At 40.6% G+C, this 12,555-nt stretch overlaps 2 protein-coding genes across 6 annotated transcripts in view; both read left to right on the forward strand.

The window, feature by feature from the left end:
- The first annotated feature begins 849 nt into the window (after positions 1-849).
- On the forward strand, positions 850-9,207 carry ifitm5 (interferon induced transmembrane protein 5). 5 transcript variants are annotated; one of them, XM_035523601.1, is made up of 5 exons: positions 3,793-3,882; positions 4,298-4,403; positions 6,982-7,075; positions 7,570-7,838; positions 8,768-9,207. In XM_035523601.1, the coding sequence occupies exons 4-5, from the start codon at positions 7,632-7,634 to the stop codon at positions 8,987-8,989; spliced, it is 429 nt and encodes a 142-aa protein (XP_035379494.1). In that variant the 5' UTR covers positions 3,793-3,882; positions 4,298-4,403; positions 6,982-7,075; positions 7,570-7,631; the 3' UTR covers positions 8,990-9,207. The 5 variants fall into 5 exon arrangements, with proteins under 5 accessions (XP_026859875.1, XP_026859877.1, XP_035379494.1 ...); XM_027004073.2 differs by having other exon boundaries at positions 3,799-3,908; XM_027004074.1 differs by lacking the exons at positions 3,793-3,882; positions 4,298-4,403 and adding an exon at positions 850-925.
- A 1,696-nt stretch (positions 9,208-10,903) lies between these two features.
- Positions 10,904-12,555, forward strand: part of LOC113573676 (uncharacterized oxidoreductase YjmC-like) — a 7,840-nt gene continuing 6,188 nt past the window's right edge. Inside the window, exon 1 of the mRNA XM_027004085.2 lies at positions 10,904-10,917. Coding sequence (XP_026859886.1) covers positions 10,904-10,917 — 14 coding nt within the window. The remainder of the gene's footprint in view (positions 10,918-12,555) is intronic.

Genomic DNA, 12,555 nt, shown 5'->3' on the forward strand with positions numbered 1-12,555 from the left:
AACACCATCATCTGAGCAGGTTTCATATCAGTAATTACATTCAAGGCAGGGCAATCAAATTTTGACCGCTGTCAAAAGATACTACTGAAAAGTAATAAAGAAATCTAGCAGGCTATTGGAATAGTTATATGTTGATGAACAGTTGTCATTTGTTCACATAAAGAAGCAACACATTTGAGGGGGCAGAGCTCACCCAGGCACCCCCTCATACGCAGACCAGGGGCCTTAATTATAAATGGTGCATACGCAAAAATAAAAAAAAAAGGGGGGGGGGGGCGTCTAGAATGTGCGTATGCACTATCTCAGGTAGAAACCGGGCTTTATAAAGAAATACTTGGCAGGAAAATATGCGTACATTAACGGAAGCTTTGACCCATGCGTACAGCCATAAAAGCATTTGGGACCGAGTGGGAATTGGCGAGGAGACTAGAGAATTGCAGGTAAATGTGCGAACGTCATCACGTGTATCAGTTCATAACAAGTTAAGGTCCATAATAGGTCACTAAGACAATAAAATTCATACCTAAGCATTTGTTTGATGTGTTTATTGATTTATTTGGGTATACCAGTTCATTAGCCTGTTTTTATGTGTTAACATTTATGGCTCCAAAAAACTCCTAAGAAATAGTAAATGGACTGATAATAGTTGTGGATAATTATAAGTCTAAACAGATTAAACTAATTCCACACAATCACAGATCTATAAATCAACAAGAGGGTTGTAATTACCTTTAAACAGTTGTCTGTGTCTTAATCAAACACAGCATCACTTCTTCAGGGCACAGTGGCTACCCCTTCAAGCGCTGGCTCCATACTCCTTCCCTAACCCTCATAGCACAGAGGAGAGACGCTACAATGACACACGCTCTGGAGGTGCTCGAGGAGGTAATGTGTCAATTGTGAATAACTGGATGCCAATGCAAAGGTATATTTGTTCAACAAGTTCTTTTAATGTTGCTGAAATTTCAGACATTATCTCTTTTATTTCTTTTAGCTAATTTGTCATCTTTTCTATTGCTGTAATTGTATTCACACTGCTTTTTCAATCGTAATTGCTGTTCACAGTCTTGCTCGTGTTTATATTTCTGTTGCTGTTTATCGTTTATGTCACGTTTAACTGGTTCGTTATGTGTGAGTGTCATTAATGTTTATTGTTGATCCGTGTATCGTTTCGTGTTAATAGATGATTGTCAACATTGAGGGAGAGGCTTCTGCATCCTGTTCCTTGCTCTGAGGCACTAGGCTTTCACATCTTAGTCTTGTATATTTTGCTGATAAAACACTATATAATACTTAACTAAGCATTAATACATCATTATTGCAATAAAATGTATCAAGAATTCTATTTTTTGTTTTTAATATAAAGTACAGGTAGATAATTCCAACCTGTTGCAAAGAACTTATCAGCATGATAATAATAACCAGACTGACACAGCTGGTGTTTATATATGTACACATACAGGAAGAGCAGCACAGAGCCTCACCCCCAGCATAACTTTGTTTTTGTTGACTTCACACCTCAATCACAATGTGTTCTTTTACCATCATATCTGCTATGTTAAAGGCAGACATGCCACAAGCTCTTCTATATCTGTCATGACTTAATGACCACAGTGCGTCAACAGTATTTGTCTAAGAGAATCTCTTTAATGTAATCAAGAACATGTTAAATTATCCAGTACACTGAAAATATGAAGTATGAGATTTGATCTCCTGAATCAGGCTGTTATTATTGTTGATAATTTCAGTTTAATGCAAAACACTCAACTGGTGTAGCAGAGTACACTACTGCCTTAAGACCTGACACTACAAACTCTTGTCTGCAGCTGTGTCTGTTACTCAGCTGCTGTGTGTAGCTGTAGCTTTTCTGTTCCAAGAGAAGCTTCAAATCCTTAAGTGGTTAAAAATAATACATGAAAGACTCATTGTGGCTTGTGGTCCAGTTGTATTTAACACTTTGACACAGGAGATTCATTTAAATTTAAACCGACTGCTACTTGGTCACTTCTGTAACTGACAGCTGCACGATAATTAAACAAGTCAGCAAACATCACATGAGTAAAGAGGTGAGACTGTACTGTAGTTTCTTCACACACAGACAGGAATACAGTAGGTCAGGGTTTTAGTGAATCCTTTATAGATTAGAGATGTTGCAGTTTTTATGATGTGAGCTGCATAGAGAAGCTGAATGGAGGAGAGTGAATGGAGATTTATGAGAGTAAAGATACTGTCAGAGGCCATGACACCAGTGGAAAAAAAAAAAGGAGAAACAGACTCAAACAGGAAACTATATACTCAACCCATAGGTAATGTTATAAATTCTCTATTCACATTTATTTGAGGGCAAGTGGACAATTATAGCTAAAAAGCTAAAGTTTATTTTTATATATTTATTTACTCACTTACAGTGTATATATGAATATTATGTTCTTGGTGACCATATAAGACTTAACAATTAATTTTAAAAATAGGGAATATCGTATGGTTTTACAAACACACAAAGACGAAAGCCTTTCAACAAGCTGTTCTTCATTCAAAAGGGAAAAGGTTTTACACTCAGAAAACGGATGTAACTCATTACACAGCAACACTGTTTTGAAGAAAGAAAAAAAAACTGAACCAAATTTGAGCCACTTGAGTATAAGTGTAACGCTGAGCGGTAAGGAGCCGAACGCATGTGCGGAGAAAGTTATAATCGTTATAACAGTCCGGGGTCATTGAGCCAATACGAAGAGTACGGAGATACATGAACCAAAAACAAAAGTATACGAAGGCAAACAGGGGAAGCAGACTATAACAAAGAAGCTAGGAAAAAACACATGGAGGCAAGGAAAAACAAACGGCCAGAATCACAAAACAGGCTAACAAACGAAGGTTTTCAAAAACCTTCATACAGACATCCAAACAATCAAGCATCAAATCAACCAAACAATGAACAGCAAAGACAGAGGGCACAAGACAGGTTTTAAATACATGAACTTAACAAGATTAGAAACGAGAAACAGGTGAAAGCAATGGCAGGCGTGGAAAACCAAACGAGGGGTGGAGAAAACGAAATTAAGGACTGGAACAAAAATAACATACACGAGAGGGAAACCATCAAATGGAGGAGGGACAAACCGTAACAATGAGATTATGCACTGGTGATTAAAAATTAGACAAATCTAGTCCATATTATATATTTGGAAAAAAAAACAAACAAACAAACATTTTGAGGTGATTAAAGAGTAGTCTCAATATCCCTATGCTTTCCCAGCCATGATGGAGTCTGAGGCAGAACTTGTTCTTTAAGTGGACTGTTCTTTAAGTGAATGAGAGTGATTCGGTGATGCAGATTAATTCATTAATCCACTGGAGGATTGCATTTAACAGAAAACTGTTAAAGCCTGCTGTGTGCCTTGGTCGAGGCTTTTCATTCTGTAACGATGAGCGGTAAGGAGGAGGAGAAGAGCGAAATTTAGTAGGGGCAAATCTAAATCAGGGTCGTTTAGGCAGTCCAGGGTCATAGAGCCGACACAGAGAGTACTGGGTTACATTACAAAACAAAAACACACGAAGGCAAACTGGGGAAGCAGGCTATAACTAAGGCAAGGGAAAACTCAGGACTAGGAAACACGAAGGTTAAGATAAACACAGGCACAGAGTACGAAGAAACAACCATAACGAAACATATACAAATTCCATAATTCCAACAAACAAACGATGAACAGCCCCGACCAAGGCACACAGCAGGCTTTAAATACATGAACTAGAAACGAGGGACAGGTGTACGCAATCAATGTGAGGACAAAACGAAACTATGGAACAGAACAAAACACAAGACATAGAAAACACGGAACATGGAAGGGACTGATCGTGACAAAAACGAGGACTTTTACAGTGGTTAGTAGGAAAAATTAGAATGTGAGGTAAATTGGGATGATGAGGCTGCTTAATGCTATAAAGTATTAGCTATGAATGTGGAAAGTCAGTTAGATAAAAGCACATGATTCTCTTTGTGTACAACAACCTGACCATAAGAGAGAGACCAAATACAAATCAATCAGTAAGGGTGTTGTTAATGCAACTGCATTTTGCATTTGTAGCAAAACTGTTCCATCAAGGGCCATAGTGTCTGCAAGTGTTTGAATCATGTACCACACACTTGATGTATCTACTTAGAATTAAACTGTTAATGATTGATATCTAGCTAAGTGTGAGATTCAGGGCTGCAGTTTATGATAATAACACACGGACTGCATTGGCAGCAGATGCATTGGCTCTGACTCATTTTTTTGTCTTGAACCTGTATGATCAGGTAAGGCCACTGAGCTGGGATGGAAGTACTTCAGTTCCAGTCTTCACTACATCTCTACAGAGAGAGAGGAGCAGACCTGGTAACCATAAACAGTAGAGAGGAAAAGGTTAGAGAGAAGACTGGACGGTTGTTTTTTATACATGTTTTTGAAATGTTGCGCCATCTGGTGGGTATGTAAGCAGAGTGCATCTGTGTTAGTTTCATAGAAATGTACAACCAGTTGTTACACTCAGCAGAACTTTGTTGACATGCTGAGAGGAGATAAGCAAGCTTGGACTGGTTTAAAACAGGCAAAGAGAATAAGGACTGGGATTTGGAATGGGTGGATGGCACAGCACTGAACATTAGGTAAGATTTCACTGATCTGAGTCCTGTTCAATATATAATTACAGACTCTCACACTTCAATTCTCTGAGAAACACTCAGAGAAAAGATTAAGATTATAGAAAAATTCTCTTTCAACTAATGGAGAAAACTAATGGGGAACCCAGTGGACCAAATGAACACGGTGTAATTACAGGCCATGGCTCTGATAATCTACAGAACTGGGCTGATTTTCCCTAAAGTGCCAAGTTTATTTGGATCTGTGAAAGGAATATTTTTTACCTGAACCTGCATTAGAATGAATATTTGAGTATTCATGTTGGCAGGGTTATTATTTTGGAAGAATACAAGTAGAGCTATGGGTTGGATTCACCTCTTTTTCTGAAAATGACTAATATAATAATGCTGGATTTTATTCAACAATCTGAAGCTAAATCTCTGTGTGTGAACTCAAACTAGTAGCGGAAGCATGTGCAGGCAAAAAATCAATTTGTAATGTGCCCCAAGCCCAATTCAAAAATACAGGAGCTTAGTCAGGCAAAATAGGAGCAGCAGGGGCTGAAAAAAGCAACCAGTACAATCCAAAAATCATCATCAGACAGAGCAATCATGGTGATCAGGAGCAGCAGACAATAGGTTAAAACATGGTCCAAAAACTAGGCCAAAAAACAGTCCACAGGAAAGATAAGAAGAGAAACAAGCTTTTAAATTGACTAGACAAGAAGCTTTGCACTAAGGTGTGAGGTTTTTAAACAGTAAGTGATGCTAGTCCACAGGTGGGCACAGTGAGGGGTGTGGCCAGTGATTAGTTCACATTTTTGCACCATGAGGGGTGTGGCCAGTGACTAGAACACTAGTGAAGCTGATTGGCCTAATCTTCTGAAGGCGCAGTGAGGGGCGTGACATTCTGTTGATGCACAATAGTGCAAGAGTTCCGTAACAGGTTGAGGTGTTATATTTTGCGGAGCTGTTTTAAATTACTTATGGAAGCCATGAAAGGTAATGCAAAAAAGGTAAGTGTGTTCTGGAGTCAAGGTTGGACCGCAAATATTTTTCCTCCCTCCATTTTTTTTTTTTTTTAGGGAAAAATTGGGAAAAAATGTAAACAAAATATGAAAAATTTTGACCAACATTTAGCATTCTGTCAGCCATTAGCTCCTCTGTGAACTTTTCCCCTTATCCTTACCCAGTTAAAACCTGCAGCTAAAGTAAAAAACCTGTCAAAGGTTAATAGATGAGTAATAAAAAAATTAAATCCATAACTGTAGTAAGGTCGTGTTCCTAAACTAGTACTAAACTTAACTTGCTATGAACTAGAAAGTGTGCTGGGCAGGTGTAGAATATATTAGAATGAGTAGAGCAGGGTTTTCCAATCCTGCTCCTGGGAACCCACAAGACTGAACATTTTAGGTGTGTCTTTGACTGGATACACACAGTTTATGTGGTGATGCATTCTACTAATGAGCTGAGATTTGAATCAGATTTGTGAGGTAAGGAAGTCATGTATAATATTCAGTGAGACGCATTGCCAGGAGCAGTACTGAGAAACCCTGGAGTAAAGTCTTTGTTGGTGATGCTTTCTGTAGAAGATGGTACACCAGGCAGATCAGTGGCACAGGTGAGTGGTTCCATGATGGTTGCACTGATCCAGGGGCAACTGAACAGGACCTTCATCCAGCAGGGTTGAATGAGCATCAGACATATTTTTAAGATGTTATTTGAGTGATGTTACGTTTTCCCCAACTGTACAGCCTACAGTAAAGTGTATAAAAGTGACATCATCCAATGTCGTTTTGAAGACATTCCTCAGACAAATGAATGTTCAGTTCAGCTGACAATTCTGAAGCCAAACAGTAACCTTTAAACAGAATTGCTCTTTGAACACTCTCGTCTAGTACAAAGATTGGGTGTTTACATGAGTTGCTTCACTACAAATGTATTGCTGCTTTGCAAGGATTACTTTGCTTAGCTATAAGGCTATATATGACAAACAATTCACAATCAACATTTTCATAGAATCATCGTTACAAGTTTTGATTCCAAGGCCTATATTTCTATAAACATGCATTATTATTATTATTATTATTATTATTATTATTATTATTATTATTATTATTAATAATAATAATAATATTAATAATAATAATAATAATAATAATAATAATAATAACTGCAACTGCAGTGACAACAATAACAACAACAACAACAATCATCATCATCATCATCATCATATAGTTTGTCCACAAGGGGGCAGAAAATTCTCAATATTCAGGCTATAGAGGAACATCTGTGAAAAGTAATGCTTTGGTTTTCAGGACTCATTAATGATGCTGTACTTTCCCTTATCTGGACTAATGCAGATGAAGTTTGAACTGGAAGGTGATTGGACTGTATCTTTTTTTTTAAACATCTTCATTTGAACAGCTGGAGACCAGTCAATTTGTAGCATTAGAGGTAAGAAAAGTTTTTACAGAGGTATACAGATCTGTGTGTGTATATGTGAGTTAGTGGGTATGATTGTGTGTGTGAGAGAAAGATGGCATTTTTAGCTTTACTTTTTATGAAGTGGGGACATTTGGTTGGTCTTTTGAAATGTATTTAAACTAAAAGAACCAAATTATTTTACTTTGGTTTGCGATGTTAAGGTTGGCCTAACGTGGACACTTAGCATGGCTTAACTACAGTTCTACACAAGTCAGTGGAACTACCCCACAGAGGCACTAATGCTTGACTTGGTTTGGGCAGGCCACACTGGAAAGGTGGGGGCAGTGAAGTGGACAAGTAGTTCCATGCCCTGTTCTCCACTATTCACCACCCATAATAACAGACCTCTCTCTCTCTCTCTCTCTTTCTCTCTCCCTTTCCCTCCTCCTCCTCCTCCTCCTCCTCTTCCTCCTCTCTCCCTCTCTGTGTGTTTGTGTGTGTGTCACCACCCCTTTATGGTACAGATAAAAGTTGGAACCAGGGTGACCAGTGCAGACACTGTGAGTGCTCTCAGACCAGCATCAGAATGGACAACGCCACATACGGCTACTCGTCTGACTGCACCCCCCTCACCAGCTGTAAGTCGGCTCGCAAGCCGGCAGGCTCCACCGTGGTCAACATGGGCCCAGCAGGGAAAAAGCCTCCCAGCGACTACCTGGTTTGGTCCCTCTGCAACACCCTCTATGTCAACTTCTGCTGCCTTGGATTTATGGCTCTGATCTATTCCATCAAGGTGAGAAGTACCAGCAAATCCCAATCTCTCTCTCTCTCTCTCTCTCTCTCTCTCTCTCTCTCTCTCTCTCTCTCTCTCTCTCTCTCTCTCTCTCTCTCACAAATGCACACACAAACGCATGGGAAAAAGAAGGTAAATTATGTGGGTAAAACTTGCTCTCAGCTTGTGTGTATGTGTGTGTGTGTGTGTGTGTGTGTGTGTGTGTGTGTGCGTGCATGCATGCTGTAAGCTGAACACTGGGGAGGAGCTGTGTGGTCTGGCATCCTCCCCTGGCCCCAGGTGCCCAGCTAACTGAGTGAGTGTGCTGCTGGTACCGGGCCTGGCCTGATTTAAACACAGTGCTGGACACATTCAGACCAAGCTGACTGGGTTTTATCCTGGGTTGTACATAATGCAAAAACATGGAGAACTGCTAGTGCTCCACAGAAATGTGAGAGAGAGAATTAGCTGGAGGAGGGAGAGGGCAAGGGAGAGCAAGACAGAGAAATAGAGCGAGAGAGCGAGATAGAGAGAGAGAGAGTGCAGTCAAGAAGGCACTAAAGGAGTACACTCCCTCAGTGATGCTGAAATTAGAGACATTCATGTTTATAAATGGAGTGCTGTAATTAGTAGGTACCTCATGGTACAGCCAGTCCTCAGGATTACAGGCAGCACTGGAGACATTTCACTCTCTCTGTTTCTTCCCTCTCTTCACCCCCCCCCCCCCACACACACACACACAAACACTCAAACACATTTGGATTACAATAGAGAAAAGCATGCACTCCCTATGTAGTTAGACCCATATGCTGTAATGGTAAGATGAGTAGATAAGCTGTAACTTCTCAGAGCATGTCGTGTTTTGGGCATGTATCATGTGTTTCCTGTGCGTGTGTTTGTGCATGTGCATTTTTGTGCACATGCGTGTGTTTGTGTGTGCGTTGCACCAGGCGCGAGACCAGAAGACACTGGGAGACATGCGTGCTGCTCAGGAGTGCTCAGACAAGGCCAAGTGGTACAACATTCTGGCGTCGGGCTGGAACCTTCTGGTGCCCCTGCTTCTGCTTGGTCTGCTGGTGCTGCTGCTCGTGCACCTGGGTAGCTCCCAGGGGACCTTCGACTTCTTTGGGGAAGACGGCTTCCAGAGCTTCATGAAGCTGTTCAGCAGGTAGACGGACAAGACAGCAAACGAATCGACCAACAGCAAGCCACCAGCCTCCGGCCATGGACTTATCTCCCTCTGTGCCTCACAAACATGTCTCGCTACACTTTTTTATCTTATGAATAATGTGTTATTATATTATTGTTGTTCTTTTTATTTTCAGAGTCTTGTCTGCTATATAAGAACTATTCAGTAGAGTTTTGTCTCTTTCACGCTTTACTTGAAGTAAATGTGACAAGTAGAATAAAATATTTAACATATTGAATAAGTGCTCTCACATCACTGTGTTGCAACTAATGGGAAGCAGTGTAAATGTGAAAGAGGAGAAGAACTGGGTGATGACCACTTGTGAAGAACCGCTCTCCTGTGTGTGTGTGTGTGTGTGTGTGTGTGTGTGTGTGTGTGTGTAACCACTGATAGCATACCCCTGCTTAAGGAGACCTCCAGAGCAGAGCATTGGATCGATGGTTATGTTGTTCTTAATATCACCGTTCATTAGTCAGAAAACTGACTGGAGGCCCAGTCTCAGGGATGAGCCCTGGTAACGCCTACTGTGCCGACAAGGCTGAGTTTGCTCTCTTTAATATTCTAAAGATGCGCAGATCGTTGGATGCTGTCTCAGTGGCTTCTCGGAGAAGGGAGCGCAGTGCAGTGGTCTCTGTAGCCTGGTCTGCGCCTGTGTGTGTGCTGTGTGTATGCTGTGGGCTGGGCCTGTGTGTGTGCTGATTGTGTACTGCAGGCTGGGCTGTGTTTGTGCTGTGTGTGTACTGCAGGCTGGGCTGTGTGTGTGCTGTGTGTGTGTGTACTGAAGGCTGGGCTGTGTGTGTGCTGTGTGTGTGTGTGTGTACTGCAGGCTGGACTGTGTGTGTGCTGTGTGTGTGTGTATACTGCAGGCTGGGCTGTGTGTGTGCTGTGTGTGTGTATACTGCAGGCTGGGCTGTGTGTGTGCTGTGTGTGTGTTGTGTGTGTGTATACTGCAGGCTGGGCTGTGTGTGTGCTGTGTGTGTGTACTGCAGGTTGGGCTGTGTGTGTGCTGTGTGTGTGTACTGCAGGCTGGGCTGTGTGTGTACTGTGTGTGTGTACTGCAGGCTGGGCTGTGTGTGTACTGAAGGCTGGGCTGTGTGTGTACTGTGTGTGTACTGCAGGCTGTGCTGCGTGTTTGCTGCAGGCTGGGCTGCCCTGCTGCCTTCGGCTGGTCACCACTCCTGCCCAGACTGGTAGTTCTAAGAGCTAAATGACAGACCCGTCTGCCAGAGCTTGGGTTCTGAGCTATTTCTGCTGGCTGAGAGTGGAGACAGATGTGGAACAGCTCGATTAAAGAGCTGGGCACACACTCAAGTGTGCACGCGCAAACACACACACACACACACACACACACAGACACACACACACTTGTGAGCTCTCCTTCTCTCCCAAGCACACACAACACACTTCAGTGATGCAGAATACATTATATCTCATTGCCTTATCTTAACAAACCAAGTAAATAAGCATTTTTTTTTTAAATTTATTATTTCAGGTTTTTATATTAACAAACTGATATAATTTCCCCCCCAAATACTTTACAGAACCAAATGGATTTGGAATGTGTCACATGGTCATTCTTCTGGCTATAACGTGTACAATTCTACCGTAACATGTCAGCATGTTCCTAAGCACTAGTTTCCACATGTGCACAGGTGACCAAAGGTAGCAGTGAAACATTCTGAATATTAGCAAACCACTAACAAAACAAACCTCACACATGAACTTTCTCTCACGCTTGAGCCCTCTGACCCAAAAGCAATGAGAGTCTGTTACCAGGGGGCTTTTAGAAATGCCTAGTCTGAATACATGGGCAATTTTACAGAGCTCCACATTACCCTCCTGAATGCACACCTCTCTCTAACATCTGTCACATATAAACACTTCTGCTGTGACTATCATGAGCCTTACCAGGTAGGTGGTGGATCTAGCTCTCCTTGTTAAATATCTCGTTGCATATTAGTTGTTAAAAATGTCTAAATGATGTTGATTTAGTGTTGTTTTCGTTTCCTTGATTGGAGGTTATTCAGTCATCAAAAACTTCTCTGTAGTATTTGAACAAAGTTGTTCTCTCTATGAAGCATTTTATGAATCAACATTAATTTCATTTATTAATTTAATCACTGTCAAGTGGACCCAATTATACATATCCTAGAGCTAAAGTCATATTACTTCAAGCCTTGTTTTTTTTTATTATAATTTTTTTTTTTTTATCAAGAAGCCTTAAAAAACCCATCAGTGTAGCATTGTAAACATGAAGCAGAAGGAATCTGGTCTTATCTGCTTGTGTGATTCATTCTCCATGCGGGAACATACAGAACATACAGAAAGGTTTTTACACCATGCAGGATGCAAAAATGTCTTTTATTATTTATTTTTGCTTCTGCGAAGGCCAGACTAAGCGTCATTAGACTCTTTAAAATACTCTCCCTCATTAAGAATGTTTTTGTTCACACTAATTTATGACATTTAAAGAACTTATGTCATATTTGGGGATTGGTGTGTATTTTGTTTCACCGCAGTGGTGATGTTTTAGTGCTCTGGGGTGGATCACATATGTTCACAAGCTCAAATGAATGGTTAGAGAAGACGTCTATACAGAGGGTAGCTGTGCGCTGCTGGAGCTTAAGGTATAATCTTCTCCTTGAACTACTGGGAGATTTTCAACCAGTAGCGAATATAAATGGTAAAGGTCATCAAATGAAGCTTTCTGGTTGTTTTGTAGATCCCACCCTGTTCCCAGTTCCTGTAATAGCTTAACAAATGTACAGCCATATGTCTGCACTCAGCATTGTGCTTTAGAAAGCTTTGTGTGGCTAATGAGAAAGAGGGTTTGCTGTATGTTGCAATTTGATATATTAAGCATTTCTGTATACATGTACTAATACCATGTGATGGCACAGTGTCATAACTCACACAAATTCAACCCGATATTCAGATTCTAGAAGTATTTATTTAATTTTATCAAAGTTTGATGCATGGAAGCCAATTTGATGCTGATATGTTTATGCTCACAAAGTTGGTTAGAAATGATATATATAAAACTATGTATACATATGCTAAATATAGCTTTACAGTCCATGATTAGTCATGGTCCATGAAAGAGTCTCTGCTTTGAGGTTTTTGGAATCTTTTTTGGAAGGATTTTCCCTAAGATCGTCTTCATAAGGTATAAAGAGCATAAAGAACCAAAACAAGTGATGTTTAGTCCTGTAAAGCCACCAGAACTAATTTCTTCTTTAGGTCTTTAATGAGGACCTATGTGTTCTATCATCACTTCCTTACTGCGCAGCCATGCTGGGACCTGTCAAAACTATTCCATCAAACTGCTATGAAAAGCAACAAAAAAACATGGGATTATGCATTCAAGGTTATAGGTCATTTGTCATTCAGATATATAACTGTACAATCTTGCAGACAAAGTTCATGGTGTTACTGAATCCCCCCCCTCCCCAAAAAATGATGTACAAAGCACTTTTGTAAGTCGCTCAGGATAAGAGCGTCTGCTAAATTCCATAAATGTAAACGTAAATGTAAAACAAACTTAATTTT

This window comes from Electrophorus electricus, chromosome 2 (assembly GCF_013358815.1).
Source record: "Electrophorus electricus isolate fEleEle1 chromosome 2, fEleEle1.pri, whole genome shotgun sequence".
Lineage (NCBI taxonomy): Eukaryota > Metazoa > Chordata > Actinopteri > Gymnotiformes > Gymnotidae > Electrophorus > Electrophorus electricus.